Source organism: Lissotriton vulgaris, unplaced genomic scaffold (genome assembly GCF_964263255.1).
Source record: "Lissotriton vulgaris unplaced genomic scaffold, aLisVul1.2 SCAFFOLD_3290, whole genome shotgun sequence".
Lineage (NCBI taxonomy): Eukaryota > Metazoa > Chordata > Amphibia > Caudata > Salamandridae > Lissotriton > Lissotriton vulgaris.
The window spans coordinates 77799-102918 of NW_028248366.1; the positions used below are offsets into that span (position 1 = coordinate 77799).

The 25120-nt window shown below is 42.8% G+C and overlaps 1 protein-coding gene across 1 annotated transcript in view; it reads right to left on the bottom strand.

Annotated features, from left to right (window-relative positions):
* Positions 1 to 25120, bottom strand: part of LOC147664133 (breast carcinoma-amplified sequence 1 homolog) — a gene marked incomplete at its 5' end in the record, with an annotated part of 194160 nt that overhangs the window by 20230 nt on the left and 148810 nt on the right. The window contains one exon of the mRNA XM_086949959.1: positions 2958 to 3023. Within this exon, the coding sequence (XP_086806085.1) occupies positions 2958 to 3023 (66 nt within the window). The remainder of the gene's footprint in view (positions 1 to 2957; positions 3024 to 25120) is intronic.

A 25120-nucleotide genomic window follows, 5' to 3' on the forward strand; every position in this document is an offset into this window, starting at 1 on the left:
CATGGTGTTGTACGCTTGAAACTCTCTTAAGTGTGCATTGTGTGAATCCCGATCAGAATGATGGCTAGATATGTTAACTTTCCATTCTTCTTTGGGTTTCAGAAATTGTTGCAATTCATAAATGGCTGTGATTTTCAGGACATAGCATATTTACTTTTCCAGCCATTGTCAACCATAATTGTATTACTTCAGTACGAGCCACTAGGAGATACAGTGACTTACTCGGAGTTGTGAGGTTTGAATTGAATTGTGGTAGAATAGCGATAGAAGATTCAACCCCAATCATCTGGGATTAAAGGTTAACAACTAAGCCACCATATCAAAATGCGAGAGAACTCTCATTGGAAACTTGACAAAATATACGAAAGTGTCTGATTCTGGACAAATTGCTTTATGCCTCTAGGTTTGAAATTGTAGCAGCATTAGATGAAGTCTGTAAAGGAGCCGAGGTGAGTTAATCATGTGAAAAACCACTCAATTCATTTTTTTATATTTGTGCCACTCATGAAAATTTCATGGTCGCTTTACGTGGCACTCCATCCACTAATTTACCATTTCTCAAATTATCAAAAGCTGTTTTTTTATATACTGCCAATTATACAGATCCCATAATCCTGGCCAACTGTACCTTTTGATTCCTCATGCTGCTGATGCCAATTTAATCATGTGTTTTGGGGAAGGCCATATTTCGCTGCACTAGGTAGGATACAGGTACATGCAGGAATTTACTATAATACTTTTGTAAAAAGTATTGGTACATAAAGATGTTTTATTTAACACCAATGAAGTTGATTCCTTCATTCCAAAATTTGATGTGATCCTGTTTAGAGTTGAAAAGAATTAGACGTGGTCAGTAACACCCAGGACATGATCGGGCAACATTGCCTTTCGAATTCAGTCTTAACAGTCCTTGCTCAAAGTCGGAGGCAATCTTTTGACTCTTTCAAGATCTTCATTATTTGCTACATAACTTAGCGAAGATTGCTCTTCAGTATGCCATTAATGGTTGGTCAGTTCTGTTATATAAAAACATTTGTACAAATGGTTTACTGAATAATTATTTGCCGGACTGTTCTATGTGATTTATCAGATAAATATTGCAAGTACGGTGTGGTGTGACTGTTCAGTTAAATAGATAGCTAATCCCTATAATATCTTATTCTACCTAGGTGGTATGCAAATCATATTGTTTGATGACATTAGCAGTGAAGAGAACACATTATGAATACTGTGTTTTAATTGCATTGTATAACACGTTAATATAGGTTCATCAGATGGCTAACATAAGAATTTATTTTTAAAAGTCAATTTTTTGTGCTGGTTATTACAACTATTACCTTTTAAAGATTTTTCTTCGATGCTAGTCAGTACATTTCAACAGAGGCACTTTGGATGCCTGCTTTATTATTAATCTTTTTTGTTGTTATTATTACTAATAATAAATCAAACAACTCCCCATTTCTTAGGGTTATTGATTCCAAGTTTTGATAAGATTAAAATATACTGTCTGATTCCAAACCCCCTATAAATTCAAATGCAAAAAGACGGGAACACACATCACGTAAGCATTGGAGTAGTAGTCAAAAACAGTACGTGATAAGCCCTAAGCTTGAGATTTAGTCTAATAGAATCCATTTATTGTTCTTCAAAGGTTGTCACAGTAGTACAGTCTTTGTTATGGACAAATGAGCAGCCGAGTACATAGAACAGGTTCCGTAGCCCTTATAAAACATTTCCTTTTCAGACATGCTATAATACTTGCATGATTTCTCCCAATTAAAAAGGGGTTCCTATATAGTGATCTACTCCACTTAAACTATGACAGCTAGTACTTTGATATTCCTTGATCCAAAATTGCTATGAGATTGTTCTGTGGATTAATAAAGGACCTATGGGTACAATGCAAAGTGGTTCTCCTTTCATAGCAGCATTTCCAAAACTGGGCAGAGCATTTAAAAATTGCAAAGTTTTATGTTTTTATTTAGATACATGAAAGCACTAGAAGCTTAAGGAATTTTCCAAATGTCTACTACCTTAGTGTATATTACTGGGTGTGTAGGTGAGGGTTTGTGTATGTGTGTCGGCTCACTATTTGGTTAAAACGCGTAAGCACGCATTTTCTGGATTGAGCACCTCATTGTTGAATAAAGTTCCATCACAGATGTTTTCTCATTTTAACGTGTGGCATCAGGTCTGGTGTAATAATTCCAACATGTATTTTTTAATTAGGACTATGGTGCACCTCAGGTGCCTCACTGGCTGCATAATCTTTGGCACACTATGTTAGCCTTCTATCCCTGTCTCAAATATACAGGACCTAAACGCTTATAAAGCCAGATTCAGCAGGAGGAGAAGATCATCTTTAATAGATCTTTCATGGACAAACTCCTAAAAATAAATCAGGCATCAATTTCTTAACAAACATTTCAAAAGTCAAAAGGTTGCTTTATTTGCTTCACATCTGAGAGTGGGGCAATATTAACTGTTTTATGGAGAATCCAAATGTTTTGCACATGCACAAAGACAAAATTATGCAAGGAGAACAAAGGAAGAAGAATACAAGAAAGTAGTCACAATTTAAAAGGAGAAACATTGGTAAGAGAAAGTGGTAGCCAACCTAAGTCTGACAGGGTCTAAAGTTGGGAGAGCAGAATGTGACAAATTGCAGCTAGGAGGTTGGAAGGACCATAGGGCACGCGTGATCACATTTCATTGATGAGTGTGACCTAGCTCTTTAATGTGACTCTTGATCCTATCTTGATCTGAGGTAAACTATGTGTCTCAATCGTTTTACATTTACCATGCAGAAATGTAGCCTTCTGCTCAGTTAGAGATAATACTGATGAATAAGGAAAGGAAATAGATCTTTGCTTTTTTAAAGCAGGACAAGATTTACAGGTCAGAGAGTGTATAGCCCATCACCTATCACCAGTTGAGAAACAAATCTGAGAACTTACTGGCTGATTGGGGTCTTTCTGGTTAGTCTCCTCGGAATTGGCATTACCTCCATCTCCAATCACTGACTAAAATAACAAATTGTTACTTTTTTCAGCTGAGTCCATTTAAGTTAAAATATCAGACAACCATATAAATGATTTTTAAGCGTGCATTTAGGTGTACAGTAATGGTTATTATTGTATATTATGTTGCTGAATCACTTCAATTCATGCAGAGTTGATCAGGTGGGAACCACCACTGTCAGAGCCTAATACAATGCAACAAAAATACAATACCTTGTGAAACATTCATAAAATGATTACTTTGTGTATTCGATTTATTCAGAAAAGCGGCAAAATGAATAGTTTAGAATGGTATTCTCCTGGTCCCCAAAGGACAGCATCCACAGGGGAAATGTCTATGTACTCTTTATCAGATAGGTTTTCCATTATATTGTCCAATAGAGCCTGAAAAAAAGTGAGGCTTCGCTTTATTTTCTGACAACTTTTGACCTGTTGTCTTCACTCTGAGATTTTCTGGTTAGTTCCAAATCAGAACCAGTTTGTTGTGGTTTTCCAATAGGGTTAAAGTTGTGGTGGCAAAGTATTCCACCATGCCATCCAGGACATATTGTGGGATATTTGAAATTTGCTGTCACAGAATGGCCGCAAATCCATCAAGTCTATAAACTTTTTGGCACCATTCGAAATTCAGACGTGTAAGTCATTCTTAACCGCTGCAAACGGTATTGACCAAATACTGGGTTTATTAGTGAAACATGCAAACACACATTTTTTTGATTGTGTTTGGGAGCAAATATAAGTGCATTCAACAGATCTATACTATAATTGTCCATGTTCTTTTAAATGTATTGTCTTCGTAAATTGATGGGCTGTGAACCATAGAACCCAGAGCCCTGAATGCAAAGATCAAGTAACATACAGTCACAAGACACACAGGTTTCTTCATGTAGTGCCACAAATATAACTCATCACTATTCTTTTTCAACTGTTTCGGTGAGTGACATGTTCAGTGGAATCCCATGCATGTCCTTAGCATCTTTGCGGAAAGCTATCCAGTTATGTCTAACGATAATGTTTTTTCACTGACTTACAGAAATGTGCAGTGGACTATTAAAAGAGGTCAATTGGATTATTTCACAAAGGCCACGAGTTCACGAGTATTTAAATGAGAAAAATCTCCCAAGACTTGAGCCATGCCTTAATTGCTGGCACATCTTTGAAAGTAAATCTTGCTAGATCTACTCTTACCTTCTTACTACCATTCAATGTGGAGAACCTTTCTATCAAACGAAACATACTACAGCTGCCGCTTCTCTACTGACAGGAGCCTCCAGCAAAGTAAGCAAGACTCCTCTATATCTCCCATCACCCCCTTTAAATCCCATTTAAGACAGTGCTTGGGCTAAAAAGTTCATAACAGGGTTGCATGAACTTGAGTGAGTGAGGCTTTAGAAGCTTTGTTCAAAGGAAGGAACCTCTCCGATAAGGAAAGAGAGCTGTGCAGCACAGGTCCTCCATCTGACTCCCTGTTAGACTGAACTTTTTGATGATTCATGCAGCTAGGCTATGTGCTTCTCTTTGCCTTTAGACTGCCATGTCTATCTTTCACTCTGGCACATAAATACTCCACGCTGCTCCTTGCCCACCCTGTGCATAGTCAGGCTTCTGAGATATCTCTCTGTTATCCACCTCACACTGGTATGTTCTTCAATATTGTGTACCATCTGTGTCCTCTATTCAGTCTTTCCTCTCCTTCCTAAAAACACCTTTCTGCAACTAGGACTGCAACATAATTGTGTGAGGCATTGTTGCATCTGCCTATCATGCTTTGCTACTTTAGTGTACTACATCTGGAAAGCAATAATAAAATGGATTATAGGAAATTAGGCAAATGCTCCAATAAAATCAAGTCTTGATGTTAGTTAGGATCTTTGATGTAGAGTAGTCCTTACAACTTTCTGTCACATACGCCACTTCATAAGTAGCCTGCACAAATATATGTGGATATATATGTGCGTAATCCTAGATGATTTAAGTGGGTGGACGTTACTTAAAGTCCCCATGCTTGTATGAGCAGGGTAACAATGTGCATTATCCTTCAAAAGGGGTTTGGGTCATGGCACCTCTGTACGAAGTATAGTCGATGGAAAAAATGAAAGCATATTGAACAAAGTAGGTAATTCGTGTGATATATTCATGCTATTGTCATTACAACCATATATTTTCAGACAACAGATATCAATGGCTGATATCTCGCAGTTTTAGTTGTAAGTTTTGTGCTCATGTACACTGATTTAGCAAATAAACTTCAAGCATATATTTAGGGTTTGTACTTAGTATCCTTCTTTTCTATTTGTTAGTTGTTTCCAAAATTGACTTTCTGTCAGTGAACTTTAGATGCTTCTAGTGACATCTTATTTATTTCTTCTTCTTTGTGTACTAACATAAGTTCTTTCTACTGTTTTGCTTCATTGTACAAAAGCATATAGTAAACATGGTAATTGTGACCTTTTCTCAGGTGGCTATTTTCGAAGTTAAACCCTCTTTTGGCCTATAAAGGTGCATTAAAATAGCATTGGCAAAACCAGTATGTCTAGCTTGCATTCTACTACTGTCACATTAGCTTCAAATGAATGAATGCCTTCAATACACCCAGTAGGTGGTGTCATTATTCCAAGCATACGACATTGTAAAATAGAACATGATTTTAGGAACTACATTATCTGTCTACATCATGGTGACCTTGCAGTGATCTCATTAGTGCTTGCAAGAGACAGCTAAAGCTGTCTGAAGCCAATAACTACAAATATCCTCTATCAAATATGGTACCATAACAAGATGCTCCATCAACAACATGCTGACAAGCGAGTCTTACACAGTGTCTGAGTGTAACAGCTCTGAAATATGACTTCTGTTAAGGCTTAGTACTTGCATGTGGTTTATGTGTGAGAAGCTACTGAACTGCAGTAGTCATTGCCTAAATATTTGGATACAGTACATACAAGTACTAACCACTTACAAGTTCGACCACAATAGTCCCAAGGGCAGTTAAGTCCTCTTTCACAGGACTACTCAACAGGAAAAGTTGGTTTCACAAAGTACTGCTCAGTTAAAGGAACGCAAAAGATACGCTCAGGTTTTCGTACATTTAAAACTGTGTCTTAGCATTTTAAAAGATATGGTCAAGCTGACAAATATAAACCTTCTCACCTAAAAAAATAAAACATCTTAGATTAATAAACTTGAAGATTGACATGAACATAGTATAACCATTCTAAGGAACGTAATGGTCCGATTCTGTGATTTTTCTACGTCTACGGTATCATTTTAGTTACAAAAATAGTAAGATGTTAGTTTTTTTAACATATAGGGCCTCATTATGATTGCGGTGAATCCGCATACTCCGGGCCGGCGGAAGCCACCGCCGTCCCGGAGTATGCGGATTCACAGCTGCAGCCACATAGAACACCCACCGCCAGATTAGGATGGCGGTGGGATTGCGGATGGACCCGCGGCGGACTGCAGGTCCGTCCGCCACTGATCCGCGGGGTGGGGAGGGCTATTTGGTGACGGTGTCTGCAAGACACCATCAGCCAAATTAGGATTTGCACGGAGACATGCTTTTCTGCGGCGGCTTTTCCGCCGTGGAAAAGCATGTGGACTTTGGCTTTTGGGGGCCCGTTGCGGGCCCCCAGGGTGTCGGGGGTGGGGGGTGCACATGGGGGGTACCTATGGTACCCCCCAACATTTACATGCACAAAGCAGCAGGCACCGCGCGGTGCCTGCCTCTTTGTGCATGTAAATGTAATACATGCATTTTTAACATTGCGGCGGGTGCAGCTTGAAGCTGCACCCGCCGCAATGTTAAAAATAGAGGATGTGACCGCCACCCTGGCGGTCACATCCTAATCTGCATGGAGGGACCGCCGCTGCCCCTGCGGACGGTCCCTCCTTCTCTATGGTGGCGGACGGACTCAGGTCCGTCCGCCATCATAATCGGCCCCTAAATTTGAAGAATGTGTGTAGAAATGTCACATTCTCATTGAAAGGAACATTGGGGATCAATTACAACACGAATAAAATACAGTCAACCTAAGATCATGAACAGAGTCAGCTTCAGAAAGGGGGGGTCAAGATAATAGCCCCACAGAGATAATCAGACAGTGAAGATGTAAATGTTGGAAATATACCTCTTCACACAATACAATACAGATGCCAGAGGTGAATCAGCAGCTGCAGTTCTCATAAGACTTTATACAATATTCTTCCATGAAAAAGTTCTGGAGGTTGTCTGTTTGTGTAATCCAATGACACTCCAAATGTAAACATCAAAAGTTCCTTATTTAGGGTTTTTTTGGACCGGGAGAAATGCCATAATGTGGTGGTTCTCCCACCCTGCCAAGCCAGTAGCTTTCCCACTCCATTTAGAGTTGCAAGAACCACAGGAATACCATCAGTGGAGCCGCCACGTGCTCTGTTGGTGGTAAACTCTGACCCAGGGATTCGTCCAGCACAGGAGCTCTGGGTCACAGTGGCAGTCACTCTGTCACCCCTTTCTATTGTCGCTGGGACTTCTTTAGCCATTTTCTCCACCCGTTTCTGCCATTGAAGATATGGTGAAAATTGTTAGGGCATAGATTAAATTGCCTCATGCACAGAGAAAAAGCTCCTTGTGCATCTGTAAATGTAATTGATACTTGTATAGCGCACTACTCACCCGCAAGGGTCTCAAGGCACTTGTACGAATACCGCTGTGGAACCCATCCTGGCTTTCCCTGTGAGGCATCTACTCCTGGGCACCCCCAAGGTGGAGGCCAGGCATCCTTAGCTTTGTGGGGGCCGATGAGGAGATTAAGCAAGCTATTGCCCAGAGTTGCAGAGTGAGACTCCGTGATTGGAATAGGCACCGAGGCGAGAATTATCAGGTCCTGGAATTTTTGAGCCCAAGAACCGCCGAGGCGGGGAATTGAACCCTGGTCCCGGGCTAGACATCTGCATCAAGGTCTGCCGCTCTAATCATTGAGCCACACTTCTCCACATCTGTGTCACTTATTTGTTCTGAGAAACCAAATTCTCACTTTGTGTGTTTGTTTTCTCTGAACCATAAAAAAGGTTTGTTGAGCGGGAACTTAAACAAGGTACCTGCTCAGCAAACCTTCAGTATTGTGAAGGGAGCCCCTATGGCAGGGACTCCCTTTACAGCATAGAAATCCTCTCCAGTTATCTTGGGATTGGTAAAATACAGCAGGAAGCTTGGCAGTGGAGTTCATGACACCCAAGTGGACCAGTGGACTGTCCATGACTGTCTCAATTCTGAATGCCAGAGAGAAGAACAGAACTTATAGCAAGAGAAGTTGGGTAAATAATATGTCCTTCATGGAGTAAAAACTATTCAAAAAAATTAAAAGGGAAGCTGTTGAACATTTTCATTCAGAGTCTGTGACATCATTATATGTCTGTCTGTTGAAGCACAGCTATTCACAGACTCATCTACCTCTTTGAAAGATTTATAATATCAGATGGCTCAACATTTATCTTAAGCAACAAAAGAGAGCACTTTTAAAAGCTTACCAAGTGACAAAGCTCTTGCTTGCAAATAGTTGTTACGTCCAGTCATTTAGAGATCAGTGGTTGTCATATTAACCCCTCCGCCGCAGCCGGAATTCTGCACCTGTGCGGCACTTTCCGATCGCGGGTGTGGTCATGACGGCTCCCGGCCGTCATCAGCACACACCCACCGTAACTGATGACGACCGGGAGCCGTCATCAGCACCGAAGGGGTTAACACATGGATTGAATGCTAAGCGTGCCTATATAGCCAATCAATTGATAATCTTGGTTTTAATTTGAAAATACAAGGATCTCACGAAGTTCTGGGCCTTTATTAATACATTTTGGGGCATATTACCAAGGGCTTTATCTCCGTGTATTTGGCTTTAAAAGCCAAAGAAGCGGAGATAAAAATGTCAACCTATCAACAACAGGCTACTAACATGCAAAATCGCATGTTAGCACCCTTTTTCACTATGCTTCCCTTTGCATCTCTAATAAGATGCAAAAAGGGCGTTCCAGAGCAAAATATTAGGAGAAATGTCGCTAAGCGACATTTCTCCTATTGTCAAGCTTCACGCTAACCCTGTTAGAGACAAAAAAAGCAGCGCTAACCACAGTTAACGCTGCTTTTTACATCTGCTAATTTTCAGACTTAGCAATGTAATCCAATGAGAGGTAGATTACATGGCTAAATCCACCATGGGCTATCAACAAGGATATCCCTATCCTTGTAGTTTTATCGCTGCATTACCAGTGATAACCTCCTAAAATGCAGCTATCACTGGATTTTTTATCGCCTAGGCGGTTAGCGTTATTAATAACGCGATACCAGACGATATTACCCAGCGATAGCGGGCGTTAAAAAAATGAACGCTAAGCGCCCTTAGCATTAATTTTCCCTGTTCCTTGTTAACATGCCCTAAATCTTTATGAGCTAACGGTCAGTGGCAATAACATTCCAGTGGGAGTTTAGGAAGCCTACATTAGTAAGTTGAATAGGTCTACCCAGGATACAGTAGCTAGGTTTTCATTGGCCCTGATGCTTAAGGAAGAGATGAGGACCACTTGAGAGAATATGGTTGCTAACATTGTCTCTCCAAGGTCCTGGTACCAAGGGGCTGTAAAGGACACTCTTTCCATTTGAGTCTGTGTTTTGGGAATCCTGACTGACTCTTTTCTATAACTCCTGTTGACAAATGTTTTATCCAACTCGTGGAGAGGAACCATTCTTTACCCTCAACGTAAAACGGGGCCACTGACAGATTCCCTTAATCATAGTCATATTGCTTTTCTGAACACAGAGGCTAAGGGCTTCATTATGAGTCTTATAATAAACTGAACGGATGCCAATACTGTTCCTTCTGTATACAACATAAATATTCATCTTGGAACTGAACACAACATGAATCCAAGACTTACCATTTAGTCTAAATTAATCATTTTAATTTTATCTCATTTTTTCAGAAAAGTTTAGTTTTTGCAATTTCAACACTTTTTACATTTTATATTACAACAAACAACTCATAATGGAAAAAATACAACTCATAATAGACAAAATACATACAATGATGAAACATATATGTACAAAAACATTACATTCGTGTAATCATTCAACCATCTCAACCACTCCAAAAGAAACTCTCTCTCATATAACAGCTACCACACATATATTTACAATTGATTTCTGATTTCATATCAAAATTTACATAACCATAGACATTGATTGAACCTCAATTTGCAGACTTTTTACAAATTCGGAAAAATTATTCAGTTTTAAGATTCTTATGGCATAAGCATAAAAACGGGTCTGCGCGTTTCGAACTTCAAATCAGTAAGGAGTTCTCATCAGGACCAGAAAGCTTGAGAAAACCACAAGCCTGTTATTGCAACCTCGATGCTGGACAATCTCATACTAATAGGCACTAGCGTGATTTCTGCATGATGAATTTTGATTTCTAATTTGGCCTTTCTTCCATTAGAATTGATGTCGGCGCCCGGGGAGAACCTCTATGCTCGACGTGTACCACGGACCGACTCGGGCGGCGTTCTGGTTGTTTGCTACTCCGTGTGGGACCGGAAGTTATTTAATGCATTGCTTCCTATGCTCAAGGTTCGACATGGTGACATTGGCTAGCTTGGCTGATGATGGCTGATTAGCCAGAAACCGGTCCCAGGATGCTTGTTTCCAGTCCAGGGAAGACATGGCTTGGCAGTTCGGGGGCTGGACTGTTCCCATGATGCACAGGGTCAGACTGATTTGCATATGGCCATGTCTGAACTGGGGTGGCGGAGTGAGCTAAAGAATGATGATGGATTAAACCCAGATCAGTTGACTGGGGTGAGTGCTTGCAATGTTCAACACTCCGTCCATCATCCCCTTTAGTTTTGCTTTGTTCACCCTAAGTTGGCAGGGTATGCCGAGACGTGGGTCCCTTGCTCACTTTGCCACTGGATTCAAGCTAGCCTGCCTGATCTTATCTTATCATATCTTAGGTGGAATTTGTTAAGCGCACTGACACCGTAAGTTTCCTGGCGTTGAAAGAAAGAGTACGGAAATTGCAGGGGGTGGAATTAGCCAGATTGGGTGAAGAGCCAAGTTTTCAGAAGTTTCCTAAAATTCAATAAGGAGCCACTTAACCGAAAGAGGAAGACAGTTCCAGAATTTAGGGACCAAATAAGTAAACCTGCGGCCGCCAAACTTTTTAAGTTTTACATTAGGGGCAACCAGCAGGTGAAGATGCGCCGAGCGAAGATTGCGCACCGGGCGGTGCTGCATGATCAGGGTTTTAAGGAAATCAGGACTGGTGCAGTGGAGGGCTTTAAAAGTCATGCAACCAATCTTAAAAGCCTTCCTTTCCACAACTGGTAGCCAGTGGAGTTTTTGCAGTAGTGGTTTCGCAGATTCCCACTTTGGGGTTTTGTGGATGAGTCTGGCAGCCTGATTCTGTACAATTTGGAGACAGTGGTGCAGCGACTGGGGAAGACCATAGTAGAGGGAGTTCGAAAAGTCGAGGCGGGATAGCACTAGGGAGATCACGACCTGGACCAATGCCGCATGTGGGAGTAGATGGGCTATTTTGCGGATTTTTCGCAGTTGGAACATACAGGAGGAGATCACAGCACCTACTTGGGCCTTAAGGGAGAGCTCCACATCGATGATGACCCCCAAGCTCTTGACCGTGCTTGCTGGGGTGGGAGGGGAGCCCAGCTCCGTGGACCAGAATTGAGAACCCCAGAATGCTGGGCTGTTACCAGGAAGGATAAGTTCAGTTTTCCCTGGATTTAATTTCAGTTGGTTGTGATTCATCCACAGTTGTATATGGGTCATCACTGCTTGAAAGCTTTTGGCGGCATCAGGAGAGTCAAGAGGAAAGATAATCTGCAGATCGTCAGCATAATTGAACACTGTGATGTCCCAGCTTTTGGGCGAGTGAATCAGTGGCCGGAGATATAAATTGAATAAAAGGGGGGATAGGGAGGAGCCCTGAGGGAATCTGCAGGTCGAGAGAGCCCTGGTTGCCGTGAAAGGGCCCAAACGAACAGCTTGTGTTCTGCCGACGAGAAAAGACTCAATCCAGTTGAAGGCAGGTCCCTGAATTCCGGCCTGTCCGACACAGTGGAGAAGGATGTTATGGTCCAACGCGTCGAAAGCGGCCGACAGATCTAGTAGCACGAGGGCCTGGGGTGACCCTTTGTCAGCATTCCCCCTCAAGGCATCCAATACTGCCAGGACAACTGCCTCAGTGGAATGGGCCGGCCTAAAGCTGACTTGATTAGGTTCAAGATACCCAGAATTCTCGATGAAATTTGAGAGATATCGGGTAACATGAGCCTCGAGGAGTTTGGACAGGTAGGGCAAGAGGGAGATGGAACGGTAATTTGAAGAATCGGCGGGGTCCGCACCTGGTTTCTTCAGCAGGGGCAGAAGAGTGGCCTCCTTGAAGCAGCTGGGGACCGTGCCGGTGCTGAGGGAGGAGTTCAGCAGGGGCAATATGCAGTCCGGTAGTGTAAGGCAGACGTCTCAAAGGACCGAGGGAGGGCAGCAATCATTGGGAGACACCGACTTAACACGGACCGCCAGCTCGGCGAGGGAATTGGAGTTGAGAGTGGGGAACAGATCAAAAATATATTGGTTAGTGGGGGAGGTATCTGATAATCCAGTGAAGGGGAGAAGAGGGATGGAATTCTTGATTTTGGCTATTTTTTCCATGAAGAAGGAGTTCAGGGCATCACAGGTTTCCTGAGATGGGGTCTGAGTTGGAAGGATTCTATTATCCGTGGTGAACTCGTTCATAATTTTAAAAATGTCTTTGGATTTATTATCAGCTGATAAAATTCTGTCAGAGATGTGGGTGGATTTAGCCAGGGAAATAGCGCCTTTGTACTCTTTATGGGCTGCCACGAAAAGCAATCTGTTAGAGTCCGAGTAATTGCGTCTCCAGATCCGTTCGAGCTGACGCACCTTCAGTTTCTGTTCTTTAAGGGGACCAGAGAACCATCTGTGTGAACTGCTGTGTTTGGTACGTGGAAATTTAGAGAAAGGGGCAAACTGGTCACTGGCGATTTTTAGCCAGTCGCCAATGTCCTCTTCTATTACCTCAACATTAGCATTAATGTCGATGGTGGGTCGAGTCTTGGCCAGAGTGGCAAGAAAGCCTTGGGAGTCATAAGAACTCCATTTGCGTGATGACCCGCCAGCCAAGATAGGGGCCTTGGCCCTGCCGCTGACAGTGATGGTGGTATCGATTAGATAGTGATCTGACCAAATGCAAGGGGAGACGACTGGACAGGATAGTACTAATTCATGAGTCCAGATGTGGTCCAGAGTGTGACCTTTAATATGAGTGGGCACAGAGATTTGTTGGACAAGATCAAGGCTGGTTAAGGCTTCAAATAATTCCGTTGCGTTAAGGCCAGCTTTCTTATCGATGACAGCTGATTAGCCAACCACTGGTTCCAGGATGCCTATTTCCGGTCCAGGAAAGACATGGCTTGGCAGTTCTGGCTGGACTGTTCCCATGAGGCACAGGGTCAGACTGATTTGTATATGGCCATGTTTGAACTGGGTTGGCGCAGGCAGCTAAAGAATGATGATGGATTAAACCCAGATCAGTTGACTGGGGGTGAGTGCCTGCAATGTTCAACACTCCGTCCATCATCCCCTTTAGTTTTACTTTCTAAAAGTGGCATTTTCAAAAACACAATATAAAAACCATCTCCCTAAAATTATAAGTTATCAAATTTTGGGTTCAGAGAGTATAAACTCCACTTCTCCATCTTGTCGCAATGGAAAGTCATACTTGTAAGATGTTACAAAGTAACTCCCATGTTAGCCTATGGGACAGATAGCCTTTCAAGAGTGGAAAACAAAATAAGCAGTATTTCACTATCAGGACATGTAAAACACACCAGTATATGTCTCACCTTTTTCATACACTGCACACTGCCCATTGAGGTACTTTGGGCCTATCTGAGGGGTGCCTTACATGTAAGAAAATGGAAGGTGGGGGGCCTAGCAAGAGGGTGCACTTGCCAGGTCGACATGGCAGTTAAAAACTGGCAGTTAAAAACAGCACGTTCAGACACTGCAGTGGGAGGTCTGAGTCACATTTGAAAAGGCTACTTATGTAGGTGGCACAATTAGTGCTGCAGGCCGACTAGCAGCATTTTATTTACAGGCCCTGGGCCCACACAGTGCATTGTACTAGGGACTTACCTATTAAATCAAATATAGCAATTATGGATAACCAATCGTGATAATAATTTACACGGGTGAACATATGCACTTTAGCACTGACTAGCAGTGGTAAAGGGCTCAGAGCCCTAAAGCCAACAAAAACAGGTCAGGAAAAATATGAGGAAAAAGTAAACAAATATTGGGAATAACCCTCCAAAAAGGCCATTTCCAACACCACCATTTAAGTAATTTTATTAAAACCCTCCAAAACACTCTAAGAGGTAATGAGGGACGAGACAACAAGTAATGTCATCAGGAGCCATTCTAATCGAGTTTTTGTACACACCAATCATTTTTTGGTGAATCCATTTTTGTTGGCTTTAGGACTCTGCACACTTTACTCCTGCTCAATCAATGGTAAAGTGTTTGTGCTCTCCCTTCCAAAGGTGGTAAATTTGGCATACATTTAATTTGCGCCTGTAATTTACTTATAAACCCCGAGTATATGGTACTATGTGTTCCTAGGGTCAGTAAATAAATTCCACAAGTGGGTAGAAGCAATCATTCACCCACTCACTGTAGCAGTACTGTAAAACACGTTTACAGGCCTGTCCTTGCAGCCTGTGTGTGCAGTTTTAAACAGTCATTTCAACCAGGGGAAAAACAACCTATGCCAGGCATAAGCCTTCCCTTTCGATACTTGTAAGTCACCCCTAAGGTAGGTCCTAACCACTTATATGGCATGGTATTTAAAAAGTAGGAAATGTGTGTTTCATGTTTTCCATGTCCAGGCAGTGAAAAACCCCTAAAGTCATTTTTCACTGTGGCAAGGCTGGCTCCTCATAGACTAATACTGGATCAACTTATTACATTCAGTAAGTGCTAAATTCAGTTTGGGAACAGATGGAGTGATAATTATTCCACTTATTTTATTAATAATTTAAATTCCTGTTCAATGGTTCATTCATATTTTAAATTATTGTTTTAAAATTGCCATTTTTAAAAAGTTATACCAAGCTGCAATGGCTCTGTCAGGGAGCATCAATAACTTGACTTAATTTGGAATAAATCCTGAAACATAAATACGTAACAGTATACATTGAGGGTTAAATAATACTGTAGATAGATCAAATCAACATGCACAACAAGGTGAGTATGGGAACACCTTGATACAAATTAAAATCAGAAAATTATTTTTGCAACAAGAGTTTATGTTATTGAATTTGTTAATCAAGTATCACAAATCAACATTGTAGGGCTGTCCAAATGAGAATATTAAAAGTGATGAGTGTTCCAAGGTGACATATGTGCTCAGTGTTGGTGACAAAGTGCATATATACAGTGGAGAAGCTATGCACAAAATATATAAAATTTCAGAAGTGGTTGCAGAGCTAAGCTCCCTACCAGGAAGATACCACCAAAATTTGTTTGCCAGAAAATCCGGGCATGGAGTGCCTTAAAGGCAATACAAAGGGCCTTGTATTCGATCCTTCTTTTTACCGGTAGCCAGTGAAAGGAGGGTAAGACATGTGCTACTGATTGCTGTTTCAGGATATCGAGCAGCATACGGGCCGCTGCATTTTGTAGAACCTTCATTTTATTGAGAAAGCGTGTGCGCATGTTGCAATAGTCTAGTCTGGACAATATGAGCACTGTCACCACCGCTTTCTGGAGCTCTGGTGGAATAAAAGGAAGGATCTTTCTGATGGTTTTAATCATAAAAAGCAGGAGGAGGTGATTGCATTGATTTGCCCCTCGAAGGATAGTTTGGACTCAAAAAGAACTCCGGGTTTTTCACCTCATTGACAGAAGTGGGAGTTTCGCCCATTTCCTGTGGCGACCAGTTTGGTTGCCAACAAGAGGTGTTATTTCCAAAAAGAAGCACCTCGGTTTTCCCTGCATTCAGTTTGAGGCAGTTTTAGGCCATCCACTGTCTGACTTTGCACAGACACTCATGGAATCTTCAAGCAGTGTCCTTGTGGTCCCCAGAAAAGGAGGCCACGATTTGTGTGTTATCGGCATTTGACTATGTTTTAAAGCCAGCGGATTTTATAAGCGAGCAGAAGGGGGTAACATATAGGTTGAAAAGTGTTGGGCTCAGTGAGGAGCCCTGGGGCACCCCGCAGGACAGGGTGAACCAGGATGAGCTGTGCCCATCAAGCTCCACCCATTGTTCTCTGTCAGTGAGAAAGGACTTCAGAAGGGCCAGAGCCTTGCTCCTGAACCCATGCACAAAAGGCGACTGACCAGCCGGTTGTGATCAACCTTGTCGAAGGCCGTAGAGATGTCCAATAGGATCAGTGCTAACTTCCCGCCTTTATCCAGAACCTCTCTGATTTCTTCAGACACATTGATTAGGGCCAGCTCGGTGCCATGTTGACTTCTAAAGCCATATTGTGCACAATCTAATAGCTTTTTGTCCTCCAAGAACTTGGTGAGTTCTGTATTCATGGCCATCTCAACAATCATAGCGGGGAGGGGAAGACGACAATTAGGCCCATACCTGTTTGCATCTTGACAATCCAAGTTTGATTTTTTGAACTGAAAACCAGTGTCCCTACACTGAGCATACTTAGGAAAATAAGGATCCATATCCAATTTACCCAGTGATGCATTTCCATGTGTGTGCTGGAGGAGAACAATGCAGTGTTTCAAAAGTGTGGTGGAAGAAATCAGAAAAATAACACTGTAAGATTTTATGTCCACAATTTTAGAATGAAGAATGACTGCCACCCACAAATAATTTTTGTTGTTGTTGCAATTTATAGTCAAACTTTACCCGTACTTATTGGAGCTCTTTACATGAGCACCAATTACATTACACAAGGACGCATTCTTTATAAGTGATTTACCCAGAATCACTGTATTTTAAGCCGGCACCAAGAGTCGAACCCAGTCCTCTTAGTCCAAAGTCAGCAGCTCCGGCTGTTACGACACATCCTCTCCTTCCTAATGGAACACTGACTATTGGTTAATATGAGCCACTAAATAAGGGATGATGTAAACATGTACTTCACTTCAATAGATTGAACCCATACTTGCTAGAAATAACTTGGCGTCATATCACAAAACGAAGCAAATTCATGAAAAAAGAACCATGGAACCATGTTCACTCGTAATGTTCGTGAGGTGCAGGAGTAAAGTTTCAGCTTTTGGAAAGAAGCATGAAAAATAAAATAAAACATGTATCGTCTGCAAGATAACTTAGAAAAAGAATTAAGAGAAAGGTCAGCCTCTCTCCTAGATCCACAACAGAATCCAAAAGGTGTGCAGAATTGAAAAATATATATGGATTTCCCATGATTCTCCAATGATTGGTATAGATTACCAAATGAAGTGCCACATGTTGGACATTTATTTGCAGTCGCAGACATGAAATCAGCCCGTTTGCAATGGAAAAACAGGGTAGTGATTTGTACAAACGCTATTTTGCAAGTCAGTGGCTCGCAAAATCGTGTTTGTGGGTCACTATTAGGTACAGGTGTGCCAAGGGCGTCCCTTCCTAATAGCATGTCAGAATGGTATGTACCATTGTTGTGCAATGCATTTGTGGTTGCGTAACACTCACAGTTTACTACGTACTTCGAGTAGGTGGTAAGCCACCTGCAAACAGGAAGAGGACCCAGGGGACCCCTTCCCCTTTGAGAATGGATGCAAAGATATTTTTTAAGAGCAGGCAGTGGTCCCTTGGACCACTGCTTGCTCTTAAAAAATTTAACAGAAAAGTTTCATTTTTCTTTTTTAGTTGCATTCCTTTTTTGTTTGAGGAAAACGGGTTGCATTAAAAAAAACTGCTTTATTGAAAAAGCAGTAGAAAACACCAAAGGGCCTTGACTCAACTCAGTAAGGCTGAGTCCATATAACATCAAAACAGAACAATTGCCAGTATTGAGCAACAATTGCAGAAAGTAATTCTCACAAGCCTTGTGAGAATGACTTTCTACGATTGTTGCTCAGTACTGGCAATTGTTCTGTTTTGATGTTATTGAAAAAGCAGTCACAGACATGGTAGTCTGCTGACCCGAGCAGGCCACCATCCCTGTGAGTGCTGGCTATTCCCAATGGGTCACTAATTGCAACCTGCCTCATGAATATTGATGAGGCAGGTCATTTGCGACCACATTAGGAATCACAACCAGTGTCTTAGACACTGCTGTACATCCCATTTTATGAGTCGCAAATTGCGAGTCGCAAAACGTCACAGTTTGTGACTCGCAAAATAGAATTATCGTACATCTGGCCCGAAATGTGTTAATGTTTATGCAACCCAACTCCTTTCACTCAAGATAACATTTCCCTGATTCCGTGAATGAGAAACATTTCAAAATATTAGGTAATTTCACATGATCATTTATATCTCAAACATGAAAACAGATATATTTGCAAATCCTACTCCTTTGAACAACTTTGGTCAGGCAAAAAATATCCTTTTATTATCCGTGTCCACAACAAGACAAAGGAATTAAAAATGTTCAAAGAACATCTTGGCATAATTATGCAACATTGAGTTTGAGTGCTGTAGTTTTTTATTAACCCCTTCGCTGCGGCGGCAATTCCGCCGCAGCGCTAGGGGGGGGGGGCCGAGCGGCACTCGCATGCTCGTGACGGAGCCGCTCCGTCACGAGCCGCGGTTGCGCTGTGCTCATGATGGAGCGGTTCCGTCATGGCCCCGCCCGCTCAATAGAACGCGCCGCGCAGGCGCGAAATCAGCGCCTTGCAGGCGCGGCGGCAGGGCCATGACGGAACCGCTCTGTCATGAGCACAGCGCAACCGCGGCTCATGACGAAGCGGCTCCGTCATGAGCATGCATGGGGTTAAATACTAGACAGAAGCCCTATGATAGATCTGTTGATGAGCTGCAGGTTCAAATCCTGTCATGTTTTTTAGGAAAGTGAGTATTATGTGGTGTGGGGATTAGGCCTCACCATGTAATACTGTCACTATACCCCAAATATTGTCCTTGGATTCACACTAATAAATCCTTAGCACAGTCCTGGTTGTGTAACAAAGAGCAGTCAGACTTTACTAGAGGAAAGTATTAAGCATTTCAAAGTACCAACATGGATATAAGTCATTTACACAACTCGAGAGAAATCCAACATCAATTTAAGAAAATAGAATGCATTTTTATTTTATTTTAGAGACCAAAATTAGCAGAATAGTAGATTTTGGAAGCAATATAAAATCAGTGCAAAATAATACAGTGAAAACCTAATTTTGCAGTCATTGGGAAAAACCACTAGTGACAATGGGTCACTTGCAGGTCAAGTTACATTGTACCCTTGCAGGGTAAAGGTGATGCGGGTCCCAGTACCAAGCCAGGACAGTCAGTTCAATTTTACCTGGCACGAGGAGCCCAGGTCCAGAGTTGTCCTGGCTGTCCCTGGTTCTGGGCAGGAGCCACAGGAGAGCTGCTTTTACCGCTGAAACGATACTGCTGGAGAACAGGGTATAAAATGGTGACAACCACGTCACTGATGATGCTGGGTGGAAGTTTTAATGGAGTGTCCTCTCTGTGCAGCATTGAGTGAAGGGCGACCATCAAACCTTAGTAGCGATAACCTCAGCAGGGAGCTTATTTGACGTCAGGGAAACATGGTAGCAGCCTGAAACTTCGTGGATGGCAGGACAGCAGTTTCCACAATGCCCTGATCCATCTGCTTTTGGGCAATTTCTCAGAGGGCCTGATGGCTAGTAAATCAATCAACCAGTCAACAACATTTGTAGAGCGTGCTACATACCTGTGAGGGTCTCAAGGCGCTGGAGGGGGGTGGCCGCTACTGATCGAACAGCCATGTCTTGTGTAGCCTCTTGAAGGTTAGCAGGTCTTGGGTCTGTCGTAGGTTCAGTGGGAAGGTGTTCCAGGTCTTGGCGGCAAGGTGGGATAAGGACCTCCCGCCAGTTGTTGTTCTGTGGATGCGCGGGACGGTGGCGAGTGCAAGGTCAGCAGAGCGGAGCTGGAGGTTGGGGTGTAGAAGGAAAGTCGTTTGTTGAGGTAAGCTGGGCCGGTCTTGTGGAGTGCCTTGTGTGCGTGGATGAGGAGCTTGAAGGATATCCTCTTGTTGACAGGAAGTCAGTGCAGGTTTCTCAAGTGGGGGGTGATGTGGCTGTGGCGTGGTACGTCTAGTGATTCTTTGGATTTGTAGTGTTGATTTATCTGCAGTTTGCAGGGAACTAGTTCCACTAGTCCAAGAGTATGAAGTTCCTTCTGGCTCTCACAGTAGTCCCTCTGTCTGAGGGGACCTACCTTTAGCCTAGGACGAGTCTCGTCCATGCAGTTGCAACAGGTGCAGATTATCAGTCTTTTGCTTTATGCAAAGTCCTGTTGTCGCAGACACAAGTTCCTTCTTCATCCTCTTTGATGTAAGTTGGATCAGAACTGAGGTTCTGGTTTCAGGGTTGTCCCTTAAATCCCAGATTTAGGGGCATTAGGGTGTGGAATCATGTAGCCAGTGGGCTGCTAGTCCCTACAACTCATCTGCCCCTGAGGAGATCACATCCAGTGGTGGGGGCACCTTTTCTACCCACAACTCTGTATTCTGCCACTCCTGAAGATGGCAGAAATCAAATTTTAGCAGACAGACCAGGCTGCTCACCCTGGAGGTGTGGCTAGACTTTTGGGGGTGATCTTGCCTGTCTGGGTGCAAATGCGCCTGGGCCAGGGGGAGGCTGTTTCCTCCTCTGGGAGTCAGCCTTAATGCATATCAGAGGTGGTGCAGCCTTTGAAGCTTCCTGCTAGCAGCAGCCGGTGCAGGTAAGCGCAGTGAGGCAGGGTGGAGGCAAGTCGGGAGGTGGATGTGGAGGGAGTCGACACACAACAGAATAGGGAAAAATAAATAAATAAATGCTATTCCGTCATCTGTTAACTTTACAACCCGGCCTCACCACGCTTACCTGAACCGGCCGCTGCTGCTCACTGCGTTGATGTGCCACTTCACTAGCCTGCTTGGGAAGAGGGAGGCGTGACCTGCTTCCTGCCCGAGACTTTGTTCCTGACTCCTGTGATCACACTTCCTGGTAGTAGGTCAGAATCCTGACTTGGCAGTAGCAAGAACGGGCTGTCGGTCAGACCACAGGGAAGACTGGAGCAGCCATGTGGGCAAACTCTAAGGTGCCACCTGGGTGCCTGCCACATCGCTCCTGGCACAAGATGCATATCCGGGGTGAGAAGGCATGTTGTTTGATAAAAAACATCACATAGTTAGGTGGTACAATAATGAAGCTGCCAATCTCTGGTTTGCATGCAGTTCATATAATCCTGTGCACGGTCTATCACTTATAGTGTATTTTAATGGTAAAGGGCACTATATGAACAGATAAGCTTGCACTTGCATGTCCACGCCTTTATTATAATGCACCCTACCTCCTGGGCTGCAGCAGTTTCTTTTGGTCACTCAGGGTGGCACAATCAGTACTCCAAGCCCTGGGGAACTTACCACCCATGCCCTGGGTACCACTGGTATCATATTCTAGGGTCTTATAAGGGGGTAAATTCAGTGCCAACTGGAGATATGAGTTTGCAAATAACAGTTTTAGAGACGGAGCACAAATACTGAGGGTTAGTCGGCAGGCTTCAGCGCACTGACAGTCGAAAACCAACATCTAGTAGTCCAACTAGGGGCAAAAAGGAGTAGGCAACTGCAACAAAGCCAGTTTCTTTACATCGTTTATTCAGCCTTCCACACTCCTGGGGTCAGTAAAAAGAGAATTAATTTTGATTGGGCTATAATAATAGTGCATACAAATGTTCTATAAAATGATTTGGAGAAAAACACTATTAAAATCACGAACTATTATGTTTTAATTTCTATTAGTAGTGCACAGAATTTTTCAAATCATTCGTATTCTACTAATTGAGCTCCCGCAAAAGTCTTCCCAAATCCATCACAATGCTGGCACATTCTGTTTAGATAAGGATTCTATGAATAATGCAAGTCGACAGGCCTGATGTATTGAAAAGAATCTGGTGAAGTGGCTGAGAATTTCTATGAGCTGATATACATCTTGTTCTTGCTGTGGAATGTAATATGAATAGTACAAGGCTGTAAAACATTAACCAACCTAAGCATAGAAGAATTCGTGCCAAGCACATTCATGGACAAGTGAATGCAGTGATACAATTTCAGAGCAGGTGGTAAAAAATGTCTGAGTCCATATTTCCTGTTAATAAGGGCTATACCTTTATCCTTGGGTGAACCCTTGGAGATCTACCAATAAAGTTAACAAATGATTTGGGGAAGTGGGAGAACCTATATAACAATGAATTTGTGATACTATTCTGACACTATTGTAGCATTTTGAGTGATATTATCATCAGTTCAGTGCAGATCACAAACACAGAAGGATTCATGCCTTGTTTCTCCTGACATTGCATTGTTAACAGTGTATAACTTAACAAAGAAATTATCACAGGTAATGCATGAGCCGTAGATAGCAGAGCTCATGAACATGAAGAGGAAGCCAATGATCACTGCTTCTGATATATACTGAGTGAAGCTAAAAAAACATAGGCATCGATTACGATTGACTCATTAACTACCGGCACCTAGTAAAAGCCATGTTCATGCAGTTTTTTGAAATGACCGGATATGATAAAATCCCACAGCTGGGATTGGCATGTGCCAAACTCTAAATAACCCACTATCACTGAGAATTTTTCAAGTTGGGTTTTTAGCCTTTAAACAATAAAATGTATTAAAACCAAATGCACATACTGTTCAACAGAAAAAAAAGTTAAATATGGTGTCAGTTATTTTGCGGGTCTGCCAATACCAGGATAAGCTGTTTCCATTCAGCACACAATTGCAAAGGACAGGTCTAACAAAGACACCCTGACTTCAACCGTCTGTACCTGGAGGGCCAGAGAAGCACTCGAGAGAGGCACATTACTTCTTGCCCTCAGGTTGTCTCGGAGTTCTGTCATTTTAGATGCTTTAATAAAAGACATGAGCCATTCCTATGTATTTATAATGAGCGACATGAGACATTCCTATGTCTTTATAACATTTAGTGAAAGTACCATGTGAAATATGTATTCATTCATTTCTCAAAGTGATATAGTATTCTCTGTCTTATAATTTTGAAGAATTATTTGCCCTGGAAATTCACTGCTGCTTTGTTTTACATAAACATGAATAGAATACCTGCTCATAAGCTCACCTCGGTGTTACAAGCACATAAAATAAGTCCACAGTTCAACTTAAAAATACTTCTACATAGCTTACATCAAAATGAGTTTTACATTATGACCACATATCAATCAATCACTCGGGATTTGTAAAGTGCAGCTAATCACCTATAGGGTATCCATGCGCTTGCATGTCCTGGGGGCTCATTTGCACAGCCAAATCTTGAGGGCCCTTCTGATTTCCGAATTGAAGTGATGGTACTGGGGGGGGAGGGTGAAGGTTGTTCCGGGTCTTTGCTGTGATGTGGGAGAAGGCGCGGCCTCCAATTCTGCTTCGGTAGATGCGGGAAATGTGGGAAACTAAAAGGCAGAGAGTACTCTTTTCGACGGTTGGTGGACGTTCAGGTGGTGGTTAAAGTAGGTGGGTCCTTGGTTGTGTAGAGATTAGTGTGTGTGGGTCATCAGCTTGAATTGGCATCTCTTCTGTACAGGGAGCAGGTGTATTGCCTGAGGAGGGGTGTGATGTGGGTTCATTGGGCAAGTTCGAGGACGAGTCTGGCTGCGACGTTCTGTAAGTTTGAAGTTTCTGTAGGAGGTGTGTCGCAATGTTTACATAGAGATAGTTGCCGCAGTCCAGTCAGCTGGTGATGTGTCTTGTGTGCGGGGGTAGCCACTTGAAGATCTTATGTAGCAGGCGGAGAGTAAGGAAGCCAGCGGAGGAGACAGAGTTGATCTGTGATTTCATGGTGAGCTTCTTGCTGTTGATTATTCCAAGGTTCCTGGCATAATCGGAGCGAGTGAGTGAAGGTCCCATTCCATGTGTTGCTGTTATTGCCGAACATCAATACTTTCATTTTGTCCGTGTTCAGCTGCAAACAGTTGTTCTTCATTCCGTCGGCTGTGGAAGTTGGTCCTGGTGGTGGTAAGTTCGTAGGAGAGTGAGAGGATGAGTTGGCTGTTGTCTGCTTAGGAAATTATGTTGAGACCATGGGATCTGATGTTGTGCCCTGGGAGGACACCACACACGATATTCTTGGATTGGGAGGGTAAAGGTGGGAGGTGCAGCCTGTGGGTTCTACCGGTAAGGAAGGAGGTGATTCATCTGAACGTGTCCCCTTTGATGCCAATGTGGTGGACTCTTTTGATGAGCGTGTGGTGGGATACAGTGTCGAAGGCTGCTGAGAAGTCAAGGAGTATCAGAGCTGCTGTTTCTCCTCAGTTGAGGAGGGTTTGGATGTCATTGGTGGCTGCGATCAGAGCAGTCTCTGTGCTGTGATTGCTACCGAAGCTGGTTCGGAAGGAGGTGGAGTGGATGAATTTTATGGTTGAGGTGATGTCGTGTGTGGACAGGATGTTCCAAGTGGTCAGTTGTGGATTGTGTTGGTTGCGGTGGTAGCGTATCTGTCGTAAAAGTCCATAGGTGTAGGTTGGTGTTCAAAGTTTCTGTATTTAGTTGCAATCTTGTGATGGAAGTAGTCTGCATGGTTGTCGCACAGCTCTTGTGAGGGTGTGAAGTTCTTTTCTCTCGCTGCAGGGTTAGAGAGTTTATTAAGAATGTTGAATAGTTTCCTGCTGTTGTAGCAACTGGTTTTGAGGCATGCAGATAGGTATGTCTTCTTTGTTTCCCTCAGTAGGTGGTGGTAGAAGTTGATGGAGGTCTTGAAGGCTGCCCTGTTGGAAGTGTCCTAGCTGGTTCACTATCTGGTCATCGCCTTTTTACTGTTTCATTTCACTGTTCTGAGTTCTTTTTGGAGGGTTTTCCTTGGTTGTTTCTCACTGATGGGGGAATGTTGCTGGAACAGT